At 42.4% G+C, this 20,707-nt stretch overlaps 1 protein-coding gene across 1 annotated transcript in view; it reads left to right on the top strand.

The window, feature by feature from the left end:
* The first annotated feature begins 1,694 nt into the window (after positions 1 to 1,694).
* Positions 1,695 to 20,707, top strand: part of clasp2 (cytoplasmic linker associated protein 2) — a 52,938-nt gene continuing 33,925 nt past the window's right edge. The window contains exons 1-7 of the mRNA XM_070921396.1: positions 1,695 to 2,052; positions 6,173 to 6,251; positions 9,246 to 9,349; positions 9,951 to 10,042; positions 12,048 to 12,123; positions 12,917 to 13,014; positions 17,128 to 17,198. Coding sequence (XP_070777497.1) covers positions 1,855 to 2,052; positions 6,173 to 6,251; positions 9,246 to 9,349; positions 9,951 to 10,042; positions 12,048 to 12,123; positions 12,917 to 13,014; positions 17,128 to 17,198 — 718 coding nt within the window. The 5' untranslated portion in view covers positions 1,695 to 1,854. The remainder of the gene's footprint in view (positions 2,053 to 6,172; positions 6,252 to 9,245; positions 9,350 to 9,950; positions 10,043 to 12,047; positions 12,124 to 12,916; positions 13,015 to 17,127; positions 17,199 to 20,707) is intronic.

Below are 20,707 nucleotides of genomic sequence, written 5' to 3'. Positions count from 1 at the left end.
GGTGTGAGAATGTAAGCAAAGGCACCACAACTTTTTGACAATCACAAGAATTTATGTATTTGAAAGTTAATTTAGTGTAGTTTTGTGTAATTGGCAATTTACTGATGACTTAGGATATGATGAATTGCCTGTATTCAATATACTCCACTCACTTAATGACCCAAGTGGCACATGAGGCACAGGTCTGGTGAGATCAGCCAATCTTGTGTATTTAATTGATCAGCAACAAATTCCCACTCAATCCCAATCCTACAAAACATACATTATGTGACAACAGGAATGTGATATGCAGTGACTGGAAAGCCCCAGAACCAACAGTTTATTTCACTCTATGGAGACACTCCTTCAGATCAACAGGATCTCAATGTTATCTGTCTTACCATGCAGAATAACTCATGTATGGAGAATAAAATACCACTACTCAAAGCACTGAAAATACAACAAAACAGAAGCAGCTTGCAATATTGTGCTAAACAAGAGACTGGCAAGTGCTCAAAGACTGGGGAGATTGGCAGGACTATGGATAGGACTGAAGCAAGGAGAGCAGACGGAAAGATGAAGAAAGACTCAGATGGACTCCGATACATAGCTGACTTGACTGGCTGTGATACTAATGCCCTCTCTTTGACAGCTGTTTTAACAGTTTTATGTTTAAGAAAATAAAGAAATAAATGAAAAAAATAAACAAATGAATAAATAAAAGTGACTAATAGTAAATGTGCTTTGTCTCTCCAGTGTGAGATTTTGTCTCCCAGTATCTAAAGAGTACTTTAGAGTAAACTGCGGCAAACTCAATACATGCCATACCGCAGCTAAGCCGCTAGATGTCACCCAAGAGCCATGTAGACGGCAGACACACCCACATAAACAGTGTGGTGTGTTTGATCCATGTCTGTGTTACAGAAAACAGAAATAACCTTACCGTACGAAATAACAAAAAATATAATTTTACTTAATACTGGCGTATCTATCTCCCTATTTAAAGACAAGTGCGGTCCACTGTACACTTGATAATTAGACATTTTTACATCAGGCATTTTGTTGGCCAGCTGTGCGGTGCTCGAAGACCCATCGGCCTGATCGTTGATCGGTTGCGGTTGCGCCCCCTGGTAAACTGCAGTCCCCGGCAGCGCGCAAGCTTTCAGCGCCTCTTAACGGGTTTAGCGGTAGCGGTGATTATTCCTGGATTAAAGAGAAACCAGTTACCGCGAAACTGGAGCTGAGCCGTAATTGTGGAAGTTTGGTGCAACTTTGGCGCTGAAGGAGTCGACAGCTGAAAGCTCAGCAGACTTTCCAGCCTGTGGTCATGGAATATAAAAGCGGAGTAGAGCCAGGCGTTAGGCCTGTGGACAACTAACGTTAGCTAGCTGAGCTAGCTGATGTGAAGCAGTCTATCCTTGTTTGGGTAGCTGTGCTAACTAGCTAGGTGCTATTTTTGTTAGCATAACAGATAGCCAACGAGTGTTGCCTGCTTGTTTTGATACGGATATATTGAACGAACCTGCTGGGGTCCACTACAATTACACGTTTCCTGAACTTTTGTCGAAGTTTAAGTTAACCGTATGAGCTTACGTTTTATAGTAAGGAAGCTAGCGAGCTAAGTCTTTGTCGTACAAAGTTGAGCTTTTGATTTGGGCAGGGGGATGATTTGTGTGTTAAATTAATCTATTTGTATAAGGGATTGTATGTTGATGATCAAACATCAGTTAGACGCAGTCCAGACCCCACACTCTTCCTCCTGCTCCACGGAACTACAGTTAACATCTTTTTCGGTCCTTCACACCCCGTCCCACCGACCACTGTCTCCTGTCTTCGGCCGGCTTCAGTGGCTGGCCACACGGCACTGAGTGCCCAATGGAGGAACATGACAACATGGACTATTTTTACCAGCAGGTAGTGCAGAAAGACGTTACGCGCAGGTTGCAGGTCGGTCAGGATCTCATTGACTACCTGAACGACCCGCAGCGCTCCCCGGACGTGGAGCAGGACAAACCCCGGCTGGATAAGACCGTGGACGAGCTAACGGGATGGGTGAACTCCAGCAATTTCAAGGTGAGAGATCTTGGCCAGTCATTGTATGAGGGTATCAGAGTATCAGTGCAGCAGTCACCCCTCCGGCCTGTTTATGACTTATTTTCCACCAGTTTACCCAGTGATCCGATAGAGAGATGGGAGTAATGAAAATGTAATGTTGTGTGCCAAGAGGAAACGAGCTGTCATCGCCTTAGTGGTATGAAGAGGACTGTCTGATCCCCTCTAAAACAGAGCTAATCTAACTTTAGGCCCTTTTCTTATCTGACATCAGCCAAGTCAGAAGATCTACTTACCAAATCTAGAAAAAGCTGAAGACTGCGTTTCTTTTTGACAATCTAATAGTCTATTCTTGGATCACAAGAGGCAGACATTTTTAGATATCATCCCAGTGACAGAGGATGACATTTGTAGGGCATTCCTGTGGTCTGTTGGAGTTTATATTGTTGTTTTGGCTGAGACTGTGCCTGTGTTTAGGGGACCCATTGTCAGGACTGTAGACCACTGGAGCACTGGATGGGATGGGGGAGGGGTTTCAAGACTCATTGTTATGACCCATGCTTTCTCTCCATCTATCCCTTTCTCTCTCGTTTTCTCTCCCTCTATCTCACACATACAGACACACACTCTCTCTCATTCTCTCCTTTTGTCGTTTCACAATTTTTCTCTTCATTCTCTCTCCTGCTTCATGCTCTCTCTCTCTGTTTGAGTGGTGGCCTCGTCTGCACTCTGCCATATCTCGGAAAGACTGGAATGTGACATTTTTGCCAAGGTATCACATCCATTCAGACAGCAAGTCAAAACAGTCTGAAATCTCTTTTCAGGGCATTCTGAAATCTGACTCCAAAGTCTCTCTGTTTTAACTAATTAATATTGTCTGCGCTGGTATGCAGACCTCAGCAAGACTGTATGAGTGTGGAAATTGTGCATTCAGCATAACAAAAGCATCCTCTCTTGGTCTCTCTTTTTAGTGGTACAAAATGCTCATTTGACTTGGTTGTCACAAGTTGATAAAGATGCACACATACTGCTATTTTGATCGCCTACACTAATTTCAAGTACCAGTTCAACTTCTTTTATTGACAAATTAAGACTTTTGAGGTATTAGCAATTTTCCTCTTAGCATCCTGATTAACAGATTCTGCAAAGTTCCGTGATGTTGTGGTTTTGCGTCTGTCTCAAAACAAATTTAAGCTACCAATAGTGCATTTAAGATGATTATAGATGAGATAACTGTAGACATTCATAGAAGTATGGAGGGGGGTCTCATGTTGAGATCTTTCTCAATATTAGCAAACCATTCTGGGATTTCTATGAAAGTTTGCAGTTTAGACTTAAAGATTAATGTGGTTATATGTCTAACATAGGACAACTTAAATCTTTTGCCCTGGATTATATCAGAATCATGTGGTACTATGCAATTTTCTCCTTGTTTTCAGTGTTGACTGTTGGCACTGTCAGTGTTCTTGCATCCTCTCAAATGAATGACCAGACCCAACATGTGAAAAAGTGAAATTGCCATCTCTAAGTCTAGCTGTAACAAGCTGACATGTCCCTTTGTTCAGATTTGTTCTTTTATGTGGATGGCACAGTAACTTGAGCTCAGATCAGTGTCTGATAATGATGAGCGAGTGATCTGTGACCCCCGAGGCCTTCATAGAGCAGGCTTTTAGTGATGCTGGCTCCCTGTCGGGCAAAAGGATGGAGGACGTAACTGTAAGCAAAATGCTGAGTCAGCACAGGGAGAGTGAAGAATAGAGAGATGATGCAGAGCTGAAAAGAGGTGGAGAATGAAGGAGTTAGGGGGGGGATCAAGAACTAGAGTGATAAATGGACCAAGGGTAGGTGAGTGGAAAACACAAGTTACAACTCAAATACAATAAATGTTCACATAAGACTTTTGCCCCCAAGTTCCTCTTTTAGAAATGGATAAAATACTGTATTTCTGTCCCTTTTTGGCTCTCTTCATCTCTCTATTTCACTTGTGTGTCCTTGTCTGTGTCTTTTTTTGACAATGAGTCAGTTTCTCCCCCTTCTTTCTTCCCTCTTTCAGTAGGTAGAGCAGTAGATTCAGTTCATAAGCTTAGCTCTCACAACATCAGAGGCCTTTGGTGCCTATGTGAGACGCACAAACAGAGGGCATTAATATTTCATGCTGCATTTATGGGCAGGAGGGCCAGATGACTGGACACTGACTGGGCTGATCGAGGGTTGATTCTGTTACCAGGCTGCCATGACCAGACACTCTGATATTTGTGATTTTGTTTAAATTAAGATGGAGTGTCCCACATGCTTGATTATGCTAAGGAGAATATCTCCAGGTGCTCATTGGGGTTAGGGTTAGTTGGTCAAATCTCAAAAAAAGCTAAAATACAGAAAATTAAGGTATACCATGTCTTTCCCATTCTGTTGCCATCATCCTCAGTAATGTTAGGCACCATGCTTAGCGGTGGTGTGGGCTAGCGAAAACCCTGTTACAATCTAAATGTAACTGGGTTAATATGGCAATAAAATAGGCTAATGTAATCTGGCTCTTCATGAAACAAAGGCGCGTTTTGCCATTGCCTTGTAATACAAAATTCAGTGTAACAGCAATTTGCCTCATGCTTCTGAGTAAAGTGTGTATATATTTAGCAACACCGCTTGAGCAGGGATTTGGCCTCACATAGGCCCCCATTCACTGTCAAATAAGCCATCAGGCGGCCCATCCAAAAACGTTGTTTTTGAGGATCTAATGGCTCTACTAGAGCTGCAGCTAGCAATTATTTTTATTGTCAATTTATCTGTTGCTGTTCAGCACTAATCTCCATCTTTGCACATTTTGTCCACTCGCAAAGGCTGCTGTGTGAGCTTTTGGACCCTGTTTTTCTGTCCAAAACCCACTTTAAGCCTCTCTAGAAGCCAGAGTAAACCCTGTACATGGTATGCGAATTAGCGGACTAAACATGAGCACCAACCTGAGTCTTCACAAAGAACCATTCACTCACACCATTCATGCTCCAGCATACCTCAGTCGCACTGATGTTAGGAAGTTTGCAGTGTGTTGTAGAACGTGTGTGTAAAAATTATCCTTTTATTTTAGTATTCGGGGGTTACCAAAATGCCCATTTGGTCTTTCTTTTCCCCCTCTTCTTTCCTCCATCATTCCCTCCTCACCCTAAGTCAGACTTTTCACTGCACGAGGACTTTAGAGCAGGAGAAAACCTCCCCTCTTTCTCCACCTTTCTACTGTCCAAGGTAGATAACAAGCCCAGTCCCATCCCTCTCTCGTCCTCTATCTCCTCCTCTCTGTCTCTGTCCAAGTGAAGATGCCATATGGTTGTGGGCACTGAGCTTGTTGGGGTGCTGGGTGGAGGAGGGGGGAGGGGAGGCCTCAGGGCTGTTTCCTTTCTATATTGTTTCTTCTGTCTCCTGCTGTTTTTCCTCTCTTCCTCCCCTCCTCCCCTTAAATTAGGTCAGTATGAGGGAGTCATCATAGTGACCTAGAGCTCGTGTTTCTTCTCCAGGTGATTTTTGTTTTCTCTGGTATTACTTGGCCTTCGTTCGTGTTTTTCCTCATCGCCCCCATCCTCCCCCTTGTTGTTTCTGTGGTTACCTGGCTCTGCTCTTCCTTTGACTAAAATAGGGAAAAAGCTGCAGTCAACACAGGACAGAGGAGTCTAGAGAATAATGTTTAAATGGACTTTCTTTTTGGACTGTTCAGTGTTTCCACAGAGCTGCCAAAACAAGCATTCCAGGAGCACAGCGCAGTGTGGGATGTGATCCTAATCAGAAACACAGTGGAAAACTCAACTTAACCACTGGACAAAAATCCAGTCTACCTTCCCCCTACGAGTCATATCACAAGCCATTTTTGTCTTTTATTGCTGAGCCACAGTGCCAGTAGACAAGAGAGACGCAGTGCATCTTAACGTGTTGTCACCTCAACATTTTATTCAACAGTTGGCTGAAGTCATCATGTTTATATCTGGAAGTCATTTTGATTTTACTATTTTTCTTAACAAAAAAGTGCAAATGAATGTTTCATTCCATTAGCTGCTGTAATGCAGATGGTATAAAGAGGGCACAACATGGTTACATACTTTGTATAATTATTGTGTATGACCCTCTATAACCTTGCCCCTTTGCTTTTGTTTTGTAGGTGGCATTGTTGGGGATAGACATCTGTGGTGCGTTTGTGGACCGTATGGGAGAGCGCTTCAAAGGATATCTGGGCACAGGTGAGATATTTAACTCATCCCCACCCTGAATCTCCTTTCGGTTATGCTCTATTTAAAGTGAAACTCATTCACGAAAATGTTTGTATTTGTTCTTAAACTGAACTTGGAAGGGACATGTCAGTTTTTTTCTTGCGTCTGAAATGCTGAAGTAAAAACAACTTTAAGATACACACAAATACTTTGTATGCTTTGTGGTAATTTCCTTACATGGATAACAAACACGTACAAACATGAACCTGTACAAACCTGTTTTCAGGCATTATATAGCCAACATACACTTACTGTTATAATTTGTCATTCTTTGCAAAAGGGATTATAAGATTGTCTTTCTTTGTTCATCCCTTTATTATCTTGAGCAGTGAGTGCAAGTCTAGGATGAGCTTGTCCTCTTGGTTTGAGTCCAAGTAGTTTCTTAAGTGAAAAATGTATAAATGGCAGAAATCAATACTATTTCCCAAATTGTACTCAATAACACTACTGTGTACTGCTACATGTGATGGTTTGTGTATTATTGTATAGACTCTTCAGCTTATGTCCTTCCATTTTGTCTCTCACTTCCACTTTGTGGTTCCTCTGAGACAGACTAGCAGCACTGCTCTAAAGCCTGGCACCACCCCCCCTCTCTATTACACATCCTTTACTCTCTATATATAGCCTCTGAATTGTCTGCCATACTGTAGCTCTGTCTATTACACCCCAAAACCACACCTCACATTCATATGACCTCATACACTGAATCTTGTATCAGATTTCATGCTCTGTATGTGTGTTTCATGTCAGTGCCAGCCCTTGTGTGTGCCCGCTTAAGGTGTCACCAGCTGTCTTTGTCAACCAGACTGGCTCTTGTCCCCAACAAACACACTCAGTCCTGCAGTGCAGCTCTAGGATGACTGGGCCTGTCACACTGTGCAAAGTCTGCCACCACACACAGAAAAACACACACTCTCTCTCGCTCACTGTCCAGGACGTTGCCTTAGCCCGCCTCTGTGTATGAGTGTGTGTTTCAGATTGATGGTAAAAACATCTCTCTGAGCCACTGCTGGCTCTGGAATCTCCCTCCCTCCATCTGACTTCCATCTCTCCTTTCCTGTGCTCTCTCTCCTTCTCCCTGCACCCACCCTCCTCCCACACCCACTCAGAGGGGAGGAAGATGAGATCATTGAGACTGAGTGATTGTATTGATCTACAGGACTGACTCATTATACAGGGCTGCTGCCATTACACTGTATGTTTGTGCGTGCACATTGACACTGTGTTGTTGGCCATCTTGCAAAGTAACTCCCAGATGTGAAGTGGAAGTGAAACATACAGATCACATAAGGCTGTACTTTCTTTTTTGCAACGTTGCCGACAAGATAAAGTGATGTGATTGGCCGACCAGTAGCTGTGTGGTTCATGTTGTAAAAGATTAAACAAAATTAGTCAACTTGCCACATACAAGCAACGTGTGTGTTTTCATCCTTACTACAGCAGATGACGTTCTGTGCAACAATACCCCCCTGTCATTTTTTCTCTTTGAGGGTATTGTCCTTGTTGCCAAGGCAACCAGCTGTTATGGTAACATAATGTACGCACGCACGTGCACACACACACACACACACACACACACACACACAGCACAGGAAAAGGACAGATGACATCACTCTCCTCGCTGAAGTTTCAGACTAGGAATGTGGGTAGGAGTGTGTCTGTGTGTTTGTGTTTATCTCATTGCATGAATGTCAAAGGGAGGTTTTATGTAACTCAGAGTGTTTAACTTTTTCCATTTGGTGGTCAAGCAGAGAAAGATTCACCAGATTTGGCGTTTTGCCTGTTTGAACAGGGTTGTGGGTTTGATGACTGAAACGAGCCATTTAAACCATTGTATGTTGTGAATTTTTGACTTTGTGAGTTAAAGGATAAGGCTGGCGATGCTTTTGTTGTGTTCAACAAATCTCATGAAAAGACCAAAACCATGTGTTAGTCCACCAGTACTTTCTGGCTTCCCTACCATGTCTGTGGCTCTCATCTAGAAGGGAAAAAAAGAAGTAAATAAATAAATTTAAAAAGGGGGAAAGGGCTAAATGATTTCTTAAAACAGCTGGATTTCATGTTCGTCATAATGAGGAACATGTCCGCTAGTGCAACGTTTTGTCTCATTGATGTTTTTAATAGCTTTTGGAAGTCTAGGGCACGGAGGAATAAGCTAAATCAGGCTTTGAATACTCTGTCTTTTCATGGGATTTGTTGATAATAAAAAAAATATAGAATATCACCAGACACATCGTTTTTAAATGATCTCTTCCCTGAAGATTGTTTATTCATATTGGAAATCCCAAATGGCAGGCCATCAGATAAAACGCTGTCAAGTACCTGTTCACCTGATGTTAAAGCTGAGGGCCCTTCTGCCAACTCTGTTCGTCATTTCATAGAGGATTAGAGTATCTGAAACATTTGTGTAGTTGCCAAAATCCTCATTATAGTTTGCTTAGATGCCAGAATTTAAAGGCTCTTACTTTTTATTCTGTACAGTGTGCGTCACTGCATTACATGGACCGTGCTACTGGCGCCGTTGTGTGTTCGATAAAGTGGAACTGACATGAAAGCATTTGATGATCTTGACATTATTTTAGTCACGGTCCATTTCTCATTTCCTGTCCTCTCTTTCCCCTCGTATTGTCAGAGCCCCGGTCGATGGTGGTATTGCTTTAGCTTTTACATGACGGGTTTTTGTCTCTTTCTCTCTCACACACCAACAGACATCAACTAATCTTCATCTTTATGTATATTTATGTGTTTTAAAAGCACACCACTTGGGGGCAGTCTTTATTGTCTTTGGCATTTAAATCTGGTTGAGACTGTGTCATGTGTGGCCTCATTTCTCCTGTACTTCACGTAAATACTGCACATTAAACTGCATTTTTCATCCATTGACTGTAATCACTACCCCATCCTCTCTCTCTCTCTCTCTCTCTCTCTCTCGCGCTCTCGCTCTATCCCTTTCTCTGTCTGTAGTCTTGCCAGCTTTGGTGGACAGGCTGGGCGATGGAAAGGACCAGGTCAGGGAGAACAGCCAAGCTCTCATCCTTCGCTGTATGGAGCAGACTGCGTCACCCATGGTGAGACACACACAGACATGTACATAAAAATCTCAGTCTCAGGACCCTGACCAGAAAAAAGACTCTTGTAATATATGTCAGAAAAATAGTGATAACCACAGAAAGACAACAACATCGGGTGTTCCTTAAAATAGTTTCAGGACTGTTGTTATATATAAATTCAGGCACTGACAGTAGATAGTATGAAAGCTTGCAACTGTGAAAAACTGCATTGTGCGTTTTGTATGCTGTCAGTGGACAGGTCAATTGCAGTTTTCTCAGTTATTCGGAAGAATGCAAATCAGAGACTGCAGAAAATCACAGCCACTTCCACATCAATAGATACTCACTACAGCTGAGAGGTACTTTATCTTTTGGGCTCCCTCTTCTGGATGTTAAAGGAATTACACAGGCTACATCTCCACTCTGCTTTGTGTTGTCTACACACAACACACATGCACATCTCCACAGATTGTATCCTCCTCTGTACTCTGTAATCAAACCCCTGATGAGTTGCCTGGTAGCAGGACCTTCCTCTGCTCGTTCCTAGTGACACCCTCTTTCTTTCACTCTCCCTCTCTCCCCCATCTCTCTCTTTTCTCCTTTCTTCGCCTTTGTCCAGTACATTTGGGAAAGACTACTTCCTGGTTTTAAACACAAGAACTTCCGCAGTCGAGAAGGAGTCTGCCTCTGTCTCAGTGCCACGCTCAGCACGTGAGTAACTTCCCCCTCTTCATCTGTATGACTTCCAGGGTGAAATGTGAAAGAATACACTGTGAATTATAAAACTATTAAATGTAGGCATATTTTCTCTCATCTTGTGGGCAGAAGGTCATACATTAGGCCTTACAATAATAATGTGAACATATAGTATATATAATTGTACTTAAAAACCAACTCATTGATTTCATATGTAGATATTTTAGTATATATTCTGCAACCTTAATTCTGCACTGACACCGTACATCTTCAGTATGAGTTCATTAATGTTCTGGACACTGAGAGGTAGGTTTTTATTACTACTCTCCAGGGGCATGCACCATTTTGTTTGTTCAAGAAGCACACACAGTCTGTCTCCAGGATTAATCTTCTTAACTGTAGAGGTGGCACAGTGCTACGAATGGCACTACCACTGTTTGTTATGTGACATCAGAGCATACATGTCGCTATTTGTTTTTTTAGGGATTTAAAAATATGTTCTCAATTCACCACGGCCTGAACTCTTACATGGTGTCATGCTCAGCTGTCAACATGAACGAATAATTGGAATGGGAATTTATCTTATTACTATGTTCCAAGGAAAATATGCAGGCAAGGTTTCTATAGGGCCACTTTTCCAGAAGCCACAGGAGGTCAAAGATCACGTCTGGGGAAAAATAGAATAAAAGATTTAATGTATGCTAGAAATAAAATTGATGTGGGCCTGTTTGCATAAAGGCTTGTTGATAAAACTATGCAAAACTTTCTCACAGCTTATTCATTCAGCGTTTTGACTTCATTTTCATTGTATTCTATGCACATCTTTCTGTCTTCTGCTCATTTCTAAATAAATTAGTTTGTTCTAATTTCCTTCAATTAGTTATGAGAGGATTTCTGCTCTTTTAGTATCCCATACAGTCTGGGATTGTAAAGACGTAGCTATCATAGTTCACCTGCATTTTGCAAGCTGAAAGTGTCATCAAACAAACACTGTTTGTTAGTTTACTGTATTTTCCACGTTAAGGTTACCACACACAGCAAATCTGGCCTGTTGGAATGGCAGTGCTAATTTTAGCTTCTTTTTGCTAATGGAAAGCGACACTGTTGTGCTAAATGCTCAGCGGTTACCTGATAGTAAAGCTGAAGATGTTTACTGAGTGTACACAGGTATCAGTTAAGCCTGAGTAGTAGAAAATATGGCACAGAAATGGTTTGTTTCTGGGTTTTCACATGTTTATATTGTTATTACTGTGTTACAGTGGCTGAGAAAGTTCAGTGCAGTGCAATTTATGAAAACACAAAGAAATGGTCAAAACGCAAGGAAATGAAGAAGCCCTCTTCACTTAGACAACAGTTATAGTATGTTGAATTTAGAAAGAAAAATTCTCCAAGTAAATAAATCACTAGTAAGTTGAGAAATTTGAGGAGATATGCACTGCAAATAGAAAAAGTGCACACAACACAACAGAAGTTTCCTTTTGACAATAAAAACTGATGAACACCTTGACCGCTTGTCGACGATGTTGGAGAATGATTTATGTTCATTTTTGTTTAAACATTATGATTACATCAGATATTACTGGAGAAATTGGCTGTACATATAATGCTAGCCATTTACTAATCACTAGTGTGTTGGTGACCCCAGAAAACTTCTGTTGTGTTTTAGCTCAGTTCCATGATGCTCTAACTTTTCCTGTTCATTCTTTAGTACTTGCAGTGGGTTTTTTTCTAGACGTGATGTATGTGTTGTCAAGTGGTGAAGATGTATTCTTCATTTGCTTGTTTTCTCAAGTTGCAGTGTGTTGAACACTGCTGCTTTTTATATTTAATTTTATATTATGAAGTATTTACATAGTCTTGTGTGCCCAGTCTCCCTCCTGAGAATAGAAGTGTTTTCCTCATTCCTGAAAATGTGATATGAATGAGGGACAGCAAGATCAGATATTTCATGTTTTCTTTACATTGTCATAAATAAATGTCATCCGTCTCATTTCCTTGTCTTCTTGTGGCTCTCTTTTAGGTATGGAGCTCAGCCACTGAGCCTCAGTAAACTAGTTCCTCATCTCTGCTCTCTGACTGGAGACCAGAACCCACAGGTAAGAGACACAGCGCATTAGCAATGTGAGACATGATCAGCATGCCTGTGTATCTATTTATACTGTAATTTCTGTGTGAGTGTGTAGAGGTCATTGTGTCTTCCTTGTATCAGTCTGTAGCTAAGCCTGTGGTTTAGCTCTCAGCATCCAAAGTGTGTTGGCAGGCATCTTAAGGCAGCTCTGTGATTATTACTGTTATTAGTGAGGAGATAGGCTCTGTAGAGTCCCCCACCCAGCTTCACTGCTGAATCAGGAGCACCAACACCCAGCCATTAACCCACACAACGGTACTAGCAGAATATGTGTGTATGCGCGTGTAAGTGAGAGAGAGGGATAGAGAGAGGTTGGTTTAATCTCCTGTGGAGTTGCACCCCAAAACTGAAATCTGCTCCTATCGTCTACCCAATGATTATCTACCCACATACTGTCCCAACCAATCAACATCCTCAACAGGCCCGCCCACCCTCAGTTGCAGAGAATCCCTTTAACAGCATCCCACTACCCAATCACAACAGTGCTCACAACATGACTAGCAAATCAGATGTCTCCCATTAGGGGGATGAATATGGGCCCTTAAGGGTAATTTCCTTTAATGTGTTTACGTTTGCAACACTTAGCCTGTGTAATCCCACACATGGGAGAACGAGTAATCTGTATGGAATTATTAAGGAAAATTAACCATAATCTTAACAAACGCACGCTATTTTTACATGGTATACTAGTGCCAGTATAGTGTGGACGCGTTTTATGTGTGTGTATGACTTTTAAATTGGTTATTGTCTGTTGTCTGTAGGTACGTGAGGCCTCCATAACAACATTGGTGGATGTTTATCGTCATGTTGGAGAGAGGGTCAGAGCAGACCTGGGGAAGAGAGGACTGCCTGCTGCACGGTGAGTTTGTGTGTGTCAGTTATTCATCAGCTCTGTCTTTGTGACTGTCATATTTTTATTTGTGTGTGTGTGTGTGTATGTGTATGTGTGGCCGCTCTACACAGCAGGGATGAGTTGTGTGAAGGGTCTGTGGGTCCCGTGGCCTTGGCACTCGGTCTGTCCCAGGCCACACCATGCACCACTCTGCCCTTCACACACACAGAGACACTTTCATCCAGAGCACAATGCTGACTGACTGGGGGAGGAGGGTGGGAGGGGGCAGATGGGGTACAAAGGCGTTGGGTGGAGTAACAGAGTTGGGGAAAAATTGGAAAAATTGTGGAAAAGTGTGTGTGTTGTAATCTGAAGTGGTCTATTGAGTGGTTTTGTCCTTCTTTGGTCGTCCTGGTTACATGTGGAGGATTGAGGGTTATTCTAAGCACAAAGTGACCCCCTCTCTCTCGGCCCCCACTTTCCCTCCTTCTCCCATGTGTGAGATCCGTGCAGCAGCCAGTGTTGTGTGCTGACTGCTCAGTATGAGTCTTGCGTCTGTGAATGCTGGCTGTGACCATGTGTCATGTGTTGCGCATATTAAACCTGTCTCCAGTGTAAACTGTCTGTGTATGTGGGATTCATGCAGACTGCTGTGTGTCTGTCTGCTTTAGGTCATATGTAGAGGTCTGAAACCAATGCTTGTTCTTTTTTTTGTAGATGTAGTGTACAATTTATATGAAATTCTTTAAAATATTCATACATTTTTGCATGAATTGCAATTAGTACCAGTATCTCATACCTGTTTTGTTACTTTACTAATAATATTGGAGCACTGGTATGAAGGCTAGATGGGAGGTTGTGTGTGTCTGAGTGTGTTTGGAATGCAGGGCTGCGGCCAGGGTCTTGCTGACCAGATCACATATCAACTCTGTTGAGCTAGCATCAGATAAAGGAGAGAAAGAGGGTGTCGTGGCTGAGAAAGGGAGTGTAGAAAGCTGAGAATAAGAGGTGGAAAGGTGGTGAGAGCATTGGAGAAAGCAAATGGGTTAAAAGTGAGGAATTGACCAGAGGACTGCCTTTTTATTATATCCTTTAAAAACTCAGGACCCCAGTTCAAACCATGTTTCTTAACACAAGGTTAGCCTTCATGAAATCCTTGACATGTCTGGATTGCAGCAGTTTGTGACACCTGCACTAATTTTCCAAGGCACATTTGGAATTTCTCTCGCCCCTGTAATAGAGCCTGAAATCGTATCCAAGCCTAAAATATTAAATCACACACAAGATGTGTTTATTTTGTTTATATGAAAAGTTGTTTACATTAGTAACCCAAATAATTAGGAGTAGGCCTGGAGTCTGTGACTAATGACTATAATCACATGTTTCATGCAGGACAAACAATCCAAAGACCAATCCACCTAGAAAGCGGTTTTGACATCCACCACAGAACAGACGCACGTCACCCAGGGACCCTCTGGCTTTTTTTGCACTTAAGTCTATTTTTTTCCCTCTGGCGTGCTTAATGAAGAGTAATCTCCACAGACAGCTGTTCAATCCACACATCTCCTGCTGTTTATGTTCTGAATTTATTCATTATATCTGTAATCATTGATCAAGGCGTGGGATCCCAGTGTGGCTGTGAGCTTGCCAGTTTCACTATGTGGCATATTCCCCGCCCACCATAGTATGTAAAATCAATGAATCAATAAATAAAAACAATGCTGACTTCTTCCTGGTGAAGACAGTTTGGTTCTGACAACAGAGACTGTCGAACGGAGGTCGGAGTCTGTGTGGATTTAGTGAACCGAACACTTCAGTAGCTCTTGCTCACATCTCGCTTTTAATGTGGGTTCCAGTATAAATAGTGGTTCCAGTATGAATTCTACCACTGCAGTATGCCGTGCAGGTTGTTTGGTTTAGAGGCTACTGAATTTTACGGCCTGGTAATAAAGATTTAAAATATGTAGACTGTCAGTTAAATGATAAGGACTGTTATCCAGAATTAGGCTCGTCCCTAATGGCGTCCCAGACTGTTCAGTACAGGATTAGAAAACAGTTTCATTTTCAGGTCAGCTCATTTGGTCAGCTGAACATACTGTACACTGTGTACGTTTGCCAGTGAACCTGATAACCCCTTTCAGACCAACAGTGACATGGGTTAAATCTGCTTTGGCAGTCAGTCTGAATGGGTCAGCGTGAACCATCTGACCTGGCTGTTTGACCCAGCTCGTCCTGTCCTACGTTGAATGCAGGCCAGACACTACCTGGATGTCTTTGTTTGTGTTTCTGTTACAGATGGCAGTTGTATTGATCAGTAGTATATGATTAGTAGTATATCATTTAAATGACTCCCTGGTGTGCAGAGTGAACTAAAACGTAACTTGATAGTAGTTTTCCTCTACTATAAGTATGTGTGTTTCTAAGGTCTAGTAAGAATCTGTGTATGAAAGTACTGTTGTAGACATGAGTCTCTGTTAACGGTAACAACAAGGGATTAACCTGTGACACTAGTCTCCTATTAGTAGGTGAAATGCAGGTAGACCTGCCTCATGCATACATTTCGTGTTCGAAAAGGAGAAGAACTACCTGAAAGGTGTGAGTCGTCTCTGCTGGACTCGGGGTGACCCTTTGTCAATGACAGTCGATCTGTGTCCACCACAGATGGAGAGCTCAGTCTAAAAGGTGCAGCTTTGTGAAGAGAGAGGTGGGAGTAAAAGGGAGGAATAGAAGGGAGGGAGGGAATATAGGCAAGTGGGGTGAGAAGGAGAGACATAGAGGGGGGAGGAGCAGGCTTGCTTTCTGTCTGCCGCTAGCAGTACAGCCCCTCCCCCTCTGACGAGTGTGTGTGTGTGTCTGGGTATGGGAGGGAGGTTATGTAAAGGGTAACTGAATCTCGCTGCCTGTCACACAAACTGGCCCACTTGTCTCTCTCCCTCTCACACACACATGCACCTAAAGACCCTGCCTGAGATTGAACTCTTTGTACCACTGTGGAGATTTCTCAATGTGTGTGTGTGCTTAGCATACAGTACATCTGTGCGACAGTAGGTGGTGCTTTGTCGTATGCCCGTAGCATGCTTTGGTCTCTCGCTGTTTGGCTCCTTCTCTCTCTTTCTCTCACGTCCTCCCTCCTCCCGTCTTCCTCCCTCCCTCCCTCTCGGAGCCACTGCACCATGTTGGATACAAAGGGCTGAGGGAAGCTGAGGACTGGAGTGTGTCACTAGCATGGGTGCTAATACAACGTTGCGCAGCAACCTATTAATCAGTCCACTGGGAAATACTGAGGCAAACGATTATAGAAGACTAAAGGCTGGGCTACCTCTGAACTGAAAAGGCAAATTAAAATGCTAATGAAAGGAAGGGAACCACGTGAATACGCTGCACGGCTGAGGAGTCCGTTGCAACTCTAATCGTCACTTATCAGGGGCTGCTAAGCTGTCTGGTAGTTGTGGACCGGCACCCAGGCACCAAAAGACAGACAGAGAGACAGACAGACAGAGGGCGGTGTGTATGACTCTCATTCTTTTGTGCTCATGTCCTTTTGGCAAGTAGAAATTAAGGCATGTTACTGGACGTGGGTCATTATGTCTGCGTTGTGTTATTGTCAGTCATGTGTAACCAATGTGTATTGACACTGCTCAGTGCCCAGAAGATGTTTGAGGTTATTATATGTGCAAAGATGTTATTTTAGCTTGACTTGGGATTGATCTTTGCATTTTTAACATGCAGACAGTCTTACCTGTTCATCACATGACTGAGCAGATCTGGCTTTTGATTGTGTGTGTGGTGCTGAGCAGCATGTCAGAAGGACTCTTGTCGTGTTGCTGCTGCAGCTTCGTGAATGTGACTGACATAATAGACACACCCACCCACCAACAGGCAGACAGACAGGCGGGCAGGCTGTCCACATGTTGCTGCTGATGATACGTTCACTTGGGATTCACAGCACCTTGACTGTCTTTAGATCAAAGCTGTGGGCTGTGTGTGTGCGTGTCCATCTGTTTGTATGAAGATGATTGAGTATAGTTTTCCTAATTCAGTCTCATTTGGATGTATCCAATTCTGCAATTATATTTATTTCAGTAGTTTTGTTATGTATGTCTGTTTTGCTCTAACCTTCTTTCTTCTCTCTCTCTCCAGGTTACAGACGTTATTTGCTCGTTTTGATGAAGCCTTGAATTCTGGCAACATGGCTCTCAGCCCGAGTCACGGTCAGTGCCTTTTCTCATTTGTTTTGTCACCATTGTATCGGCCTCTGAGAGCCACCAAGTTTAGTCATGTTGTGAAGATGATTGTACTGTTGTCAGGTATTGGGTGTGTATTTGACGAGAGAGAGAGTATGTGTGTGTGTGTGTGTGTGTGTGGGTGTGGGTGGGTGGGTGCTTGTGCGTGTCTGTATCTGCATGTGCTCTTGTGGTTGTGTCAATTTGTTGCCATGAGCTCCTGTAAGAGGACCTAACAGGATTAATGGTTTAATCTGTGTGTGTGTGTGTGTGTGTGTGTGTGATGTGGGTTTTCTGGCTGAGCCTGAGCTGAGCTGAAGGCTGCAGCTGAGTGTTTGCTGTCCAGCAGTAGAGTGGGCTGTGGATCTCTGGGAGCCTCAGGCTCAGCCAGTGTTGTTTGACCCTGGAAAGTCATTGTGGTATTGATGACACCCTTTACAGAAATGTCTCACTTTGTTGTTTTCACTTCTCAGAATATAAAAGTAGCACTTTAGGGTTTTACTGACACCCGTAAAATAGTTGAGTCTCCCTTCTTGCATATGTGTGGAATTGTGATTTTCAGACTTGATGTTTAGTGAATATCGATCCACAAAATGGTCTATTTTGTAGTTGGTGAGAGAAGCTGTTTTATTGTTATTGTGCTGTATCCATCCATAATGCATTGTTTTAAAGGGGTGTAACAATCCAATATGCAGAATCAGCATCAAAGCCGATACTGACCTTAGCAAGAGGACTGGGGATCGGCTGTGATGTGACTGATCCAGATTCTTTCAGTATCATAAAATTCAATGTTTCCATCATTAGTCTAATTCAGTCTTTGCAGGCTTCTGATTCAGTTTTCAGTGCTACAGCAATCCCTGGCCTAAGGTTACCCTTTATATAAAGATAATTCCAATTGCAGATTTTAAATGCAGTCAAAAGAGAGCACTGGTATCAGCTTGGTATTTGGTATGAGCAGATACCCAGAGTTGAGCAGTCGGAGTTGGTATCAGGAGAGGAAAAGTTGCATTCTTATTGTTTTTCCCAGTTATCATGTCACTGACAGTATTCACTGACAGGTCGCAGCTGCACTGCATTGATTTATGATCAACACATTTTTTCAGTACAATAAAAAGGAATTAATTGGAGATCTTTGTCTAAAAGCGGGGTCCAAGATAAGTTTCCAAGTTGTTTGACTTCTTTCCTAGAAGTTGATCACATTTGTTGTGTATTTATAGATAATTGGGAAATAAGAAGCACAGAATCAGTTAAAAGCCTCAGGTACCAGTGGATAGCAGCTTTCAAGAGCAGCTAATAATGCATAATGAGTTACTACTGTAGATTTACTGTGCAAGCTAGGCAAAGACTGTACATCTAACAGTTTGGTACACATATAGTCTTTGTGGACACCAAAATTTCAAAACGTGTAAATATGTGCGTACACAAATATTTCCATCCTTTGGTCGAATAAATTCTTAACTTTGTGGCTTTAAGCTGAGTTTGTGCTCTCTGTGAGGTCAGTTAGGTCTGTTGTTGGTGTCTAGCAGAGTCTGTCATTGGCTGTTGGTACCTTTAGGCTGCCCTGTCACTGTATCTATCTGTCTAACAGCGACAGCACTGGTTGGTGCCTGGTCGGCTGTTTACTTGGAGAGAGACATAGGGAGAGACGTGGAGAAGAGCTCAGGGTGTGTAGTGGCTGCAGTTGCCATGATGCCGTCTCTGGTGGCAGCAGAGGGATGGAGGGAGTGTTGCTCTTAACTCCCACTCCCCGAGGGTTTAAAGCAAACTTGTGTTTTTCAGTCCATGATTCTGTAGTTGTTTATGTCAAATGGTAATGTGATTTATTTTCTTCTTCTTTTTTTTTTAAACCTGTGTTTTCTGTCATGTGCTTTGCTGTGCATGAAAGCACTGCCTTTTATTATATAGATGGAATCATTTTTTTGGATTATTGTCTTATCACTTTTCATTTACAATGGTAGGAGAAAGATGATAGGAGCAACAGACTGCAACAGTCCTAGAAATCATTTTACAAACTGCCGGTTTGGAATGGCTTGACTGTTTCAAAACTATTACAGGACCTTGGTAAACTAATCAAGGTATTTGTGTCATTGCTTTAATTGTCAACCACTGCTTCTTTAGACAGCTCATTTAAATACTCTTTGCAATTTGACCATGTGTGTTGACCACATATCCAATCTCTGTGAGTAAACGAGAGGTGAAAGTGACTACAGATGCTCACCAGGGTGGACTTGGCTGCATGCCTCGTTGTTTGGCCTTGGCTGCCACCTCAAGTGTACTTAATCTTCTTTCTGTCGTAGTTCTCAGCTACTGCAGCTTGTCATGCCACAATTTGCCGTTCAGAGTCACACAACTTTAAGTTGCTTAAGTTGTTCCAAGTGGGGCTACTACTAACTAACGTTTTTTGTTCCATTATCAATTAATCTGCAGATTATTACCTTGATTAATCATTTGGTCTACAACATGTCAAAATTGTTGGAAAATGTCAACCGCAATTTTCTAATACCCAAAGTTTCCTCTTCACATTACTGATTATATGACTGACCAACAGTCCAAAACAATAGATATTAAGGTATAGAACTGAAATTATTAATCGATTAGTTGATCAACAGAAAAGCTTTCTGCAACTATTTTGATAATTCATTATTTTCTCTCTTTATCATATGTGTCAGGAAACGTAATCTTTGGGTTTTAAACGGCAAAACAAGTGATGCTTGAAAAATGACTTTTTATGACGATTAATCAATTACCAGAAAAGATTAATTTTCTGTCAAAGTTTGTGTGTACTCTGTGAAAATACTAGACTGTTATTTCAAATAATGTTGGAATCTGTTATTTTCCCAACTTGAATTCTTGTTTGGCACCGAACAAGAAACACTGATCAGCCCGAGGCTCTCAGTTATCTCTATTTTTGGTGAGAAAATCTACCAAGAAGGGTCGCAGAAGGTCAGAAACAGAGTGTTATGAGCATGAGCTTGTGATTTTTCTCTAAACACTCACAAGAACCTACCAAAAATTCAAGAAGTCTGAGTGCAGGACACAAACTCTCACACACACACACTCAAAATTTGTTCTCACTTGCCCTTGCCCCACATCTCTTTTAGGCCAGCTCTTGGCGTTTACTCTAAAGGGTTTAAGGCAGCTGTTTTGCGGAGAGGAGGGAGGGAGGGCAAAGGATTGAGGGAGGAAGCTGACAGAGATCTCTGGCAGTAGGCGAGTCACAGCGCTGTGCCTATCACTGCCTCTCCCTGATTCATCATGACAGAGACAGAGAGAGCTTGAACAAACGAGAGGAAAGGAGATAGAGGAGAAAACAAAGGAGTGAACAGAGGGAGAGGAGCGAATACAGACACAGACAACAGGAAGTTTCTATCCAACACACTGTAACCATGGCAGTAGGGGATGATGGCAATGGTAAGTGTGTGTGTGTTTAATCTCATCTGGCTGTGGATGCTGGCACTCAGACAAAGGCTTGTCAGCATATGGTTTTAGATTGAAAT

The sequence above is a fragment of the Enoplosus armatus genome, chromosome 16 (genome assembly GCF_043641665.1).
Source record: "Enoplosus armatus isolate fEnoArm2 chromosome 16, fEnoArm2.hap1, whole genome shotgun sequence".
NCBI classification, from domain to species: Eukaryota; Metazoa; Chordata; class Actinopteri; order Centrarchiformes; family Enoplosidae; genus Enoplosus; species Enoplosus armatus.
This window is presented reverse-complemented; position numbering and strand designations above follow the sequence as displayed.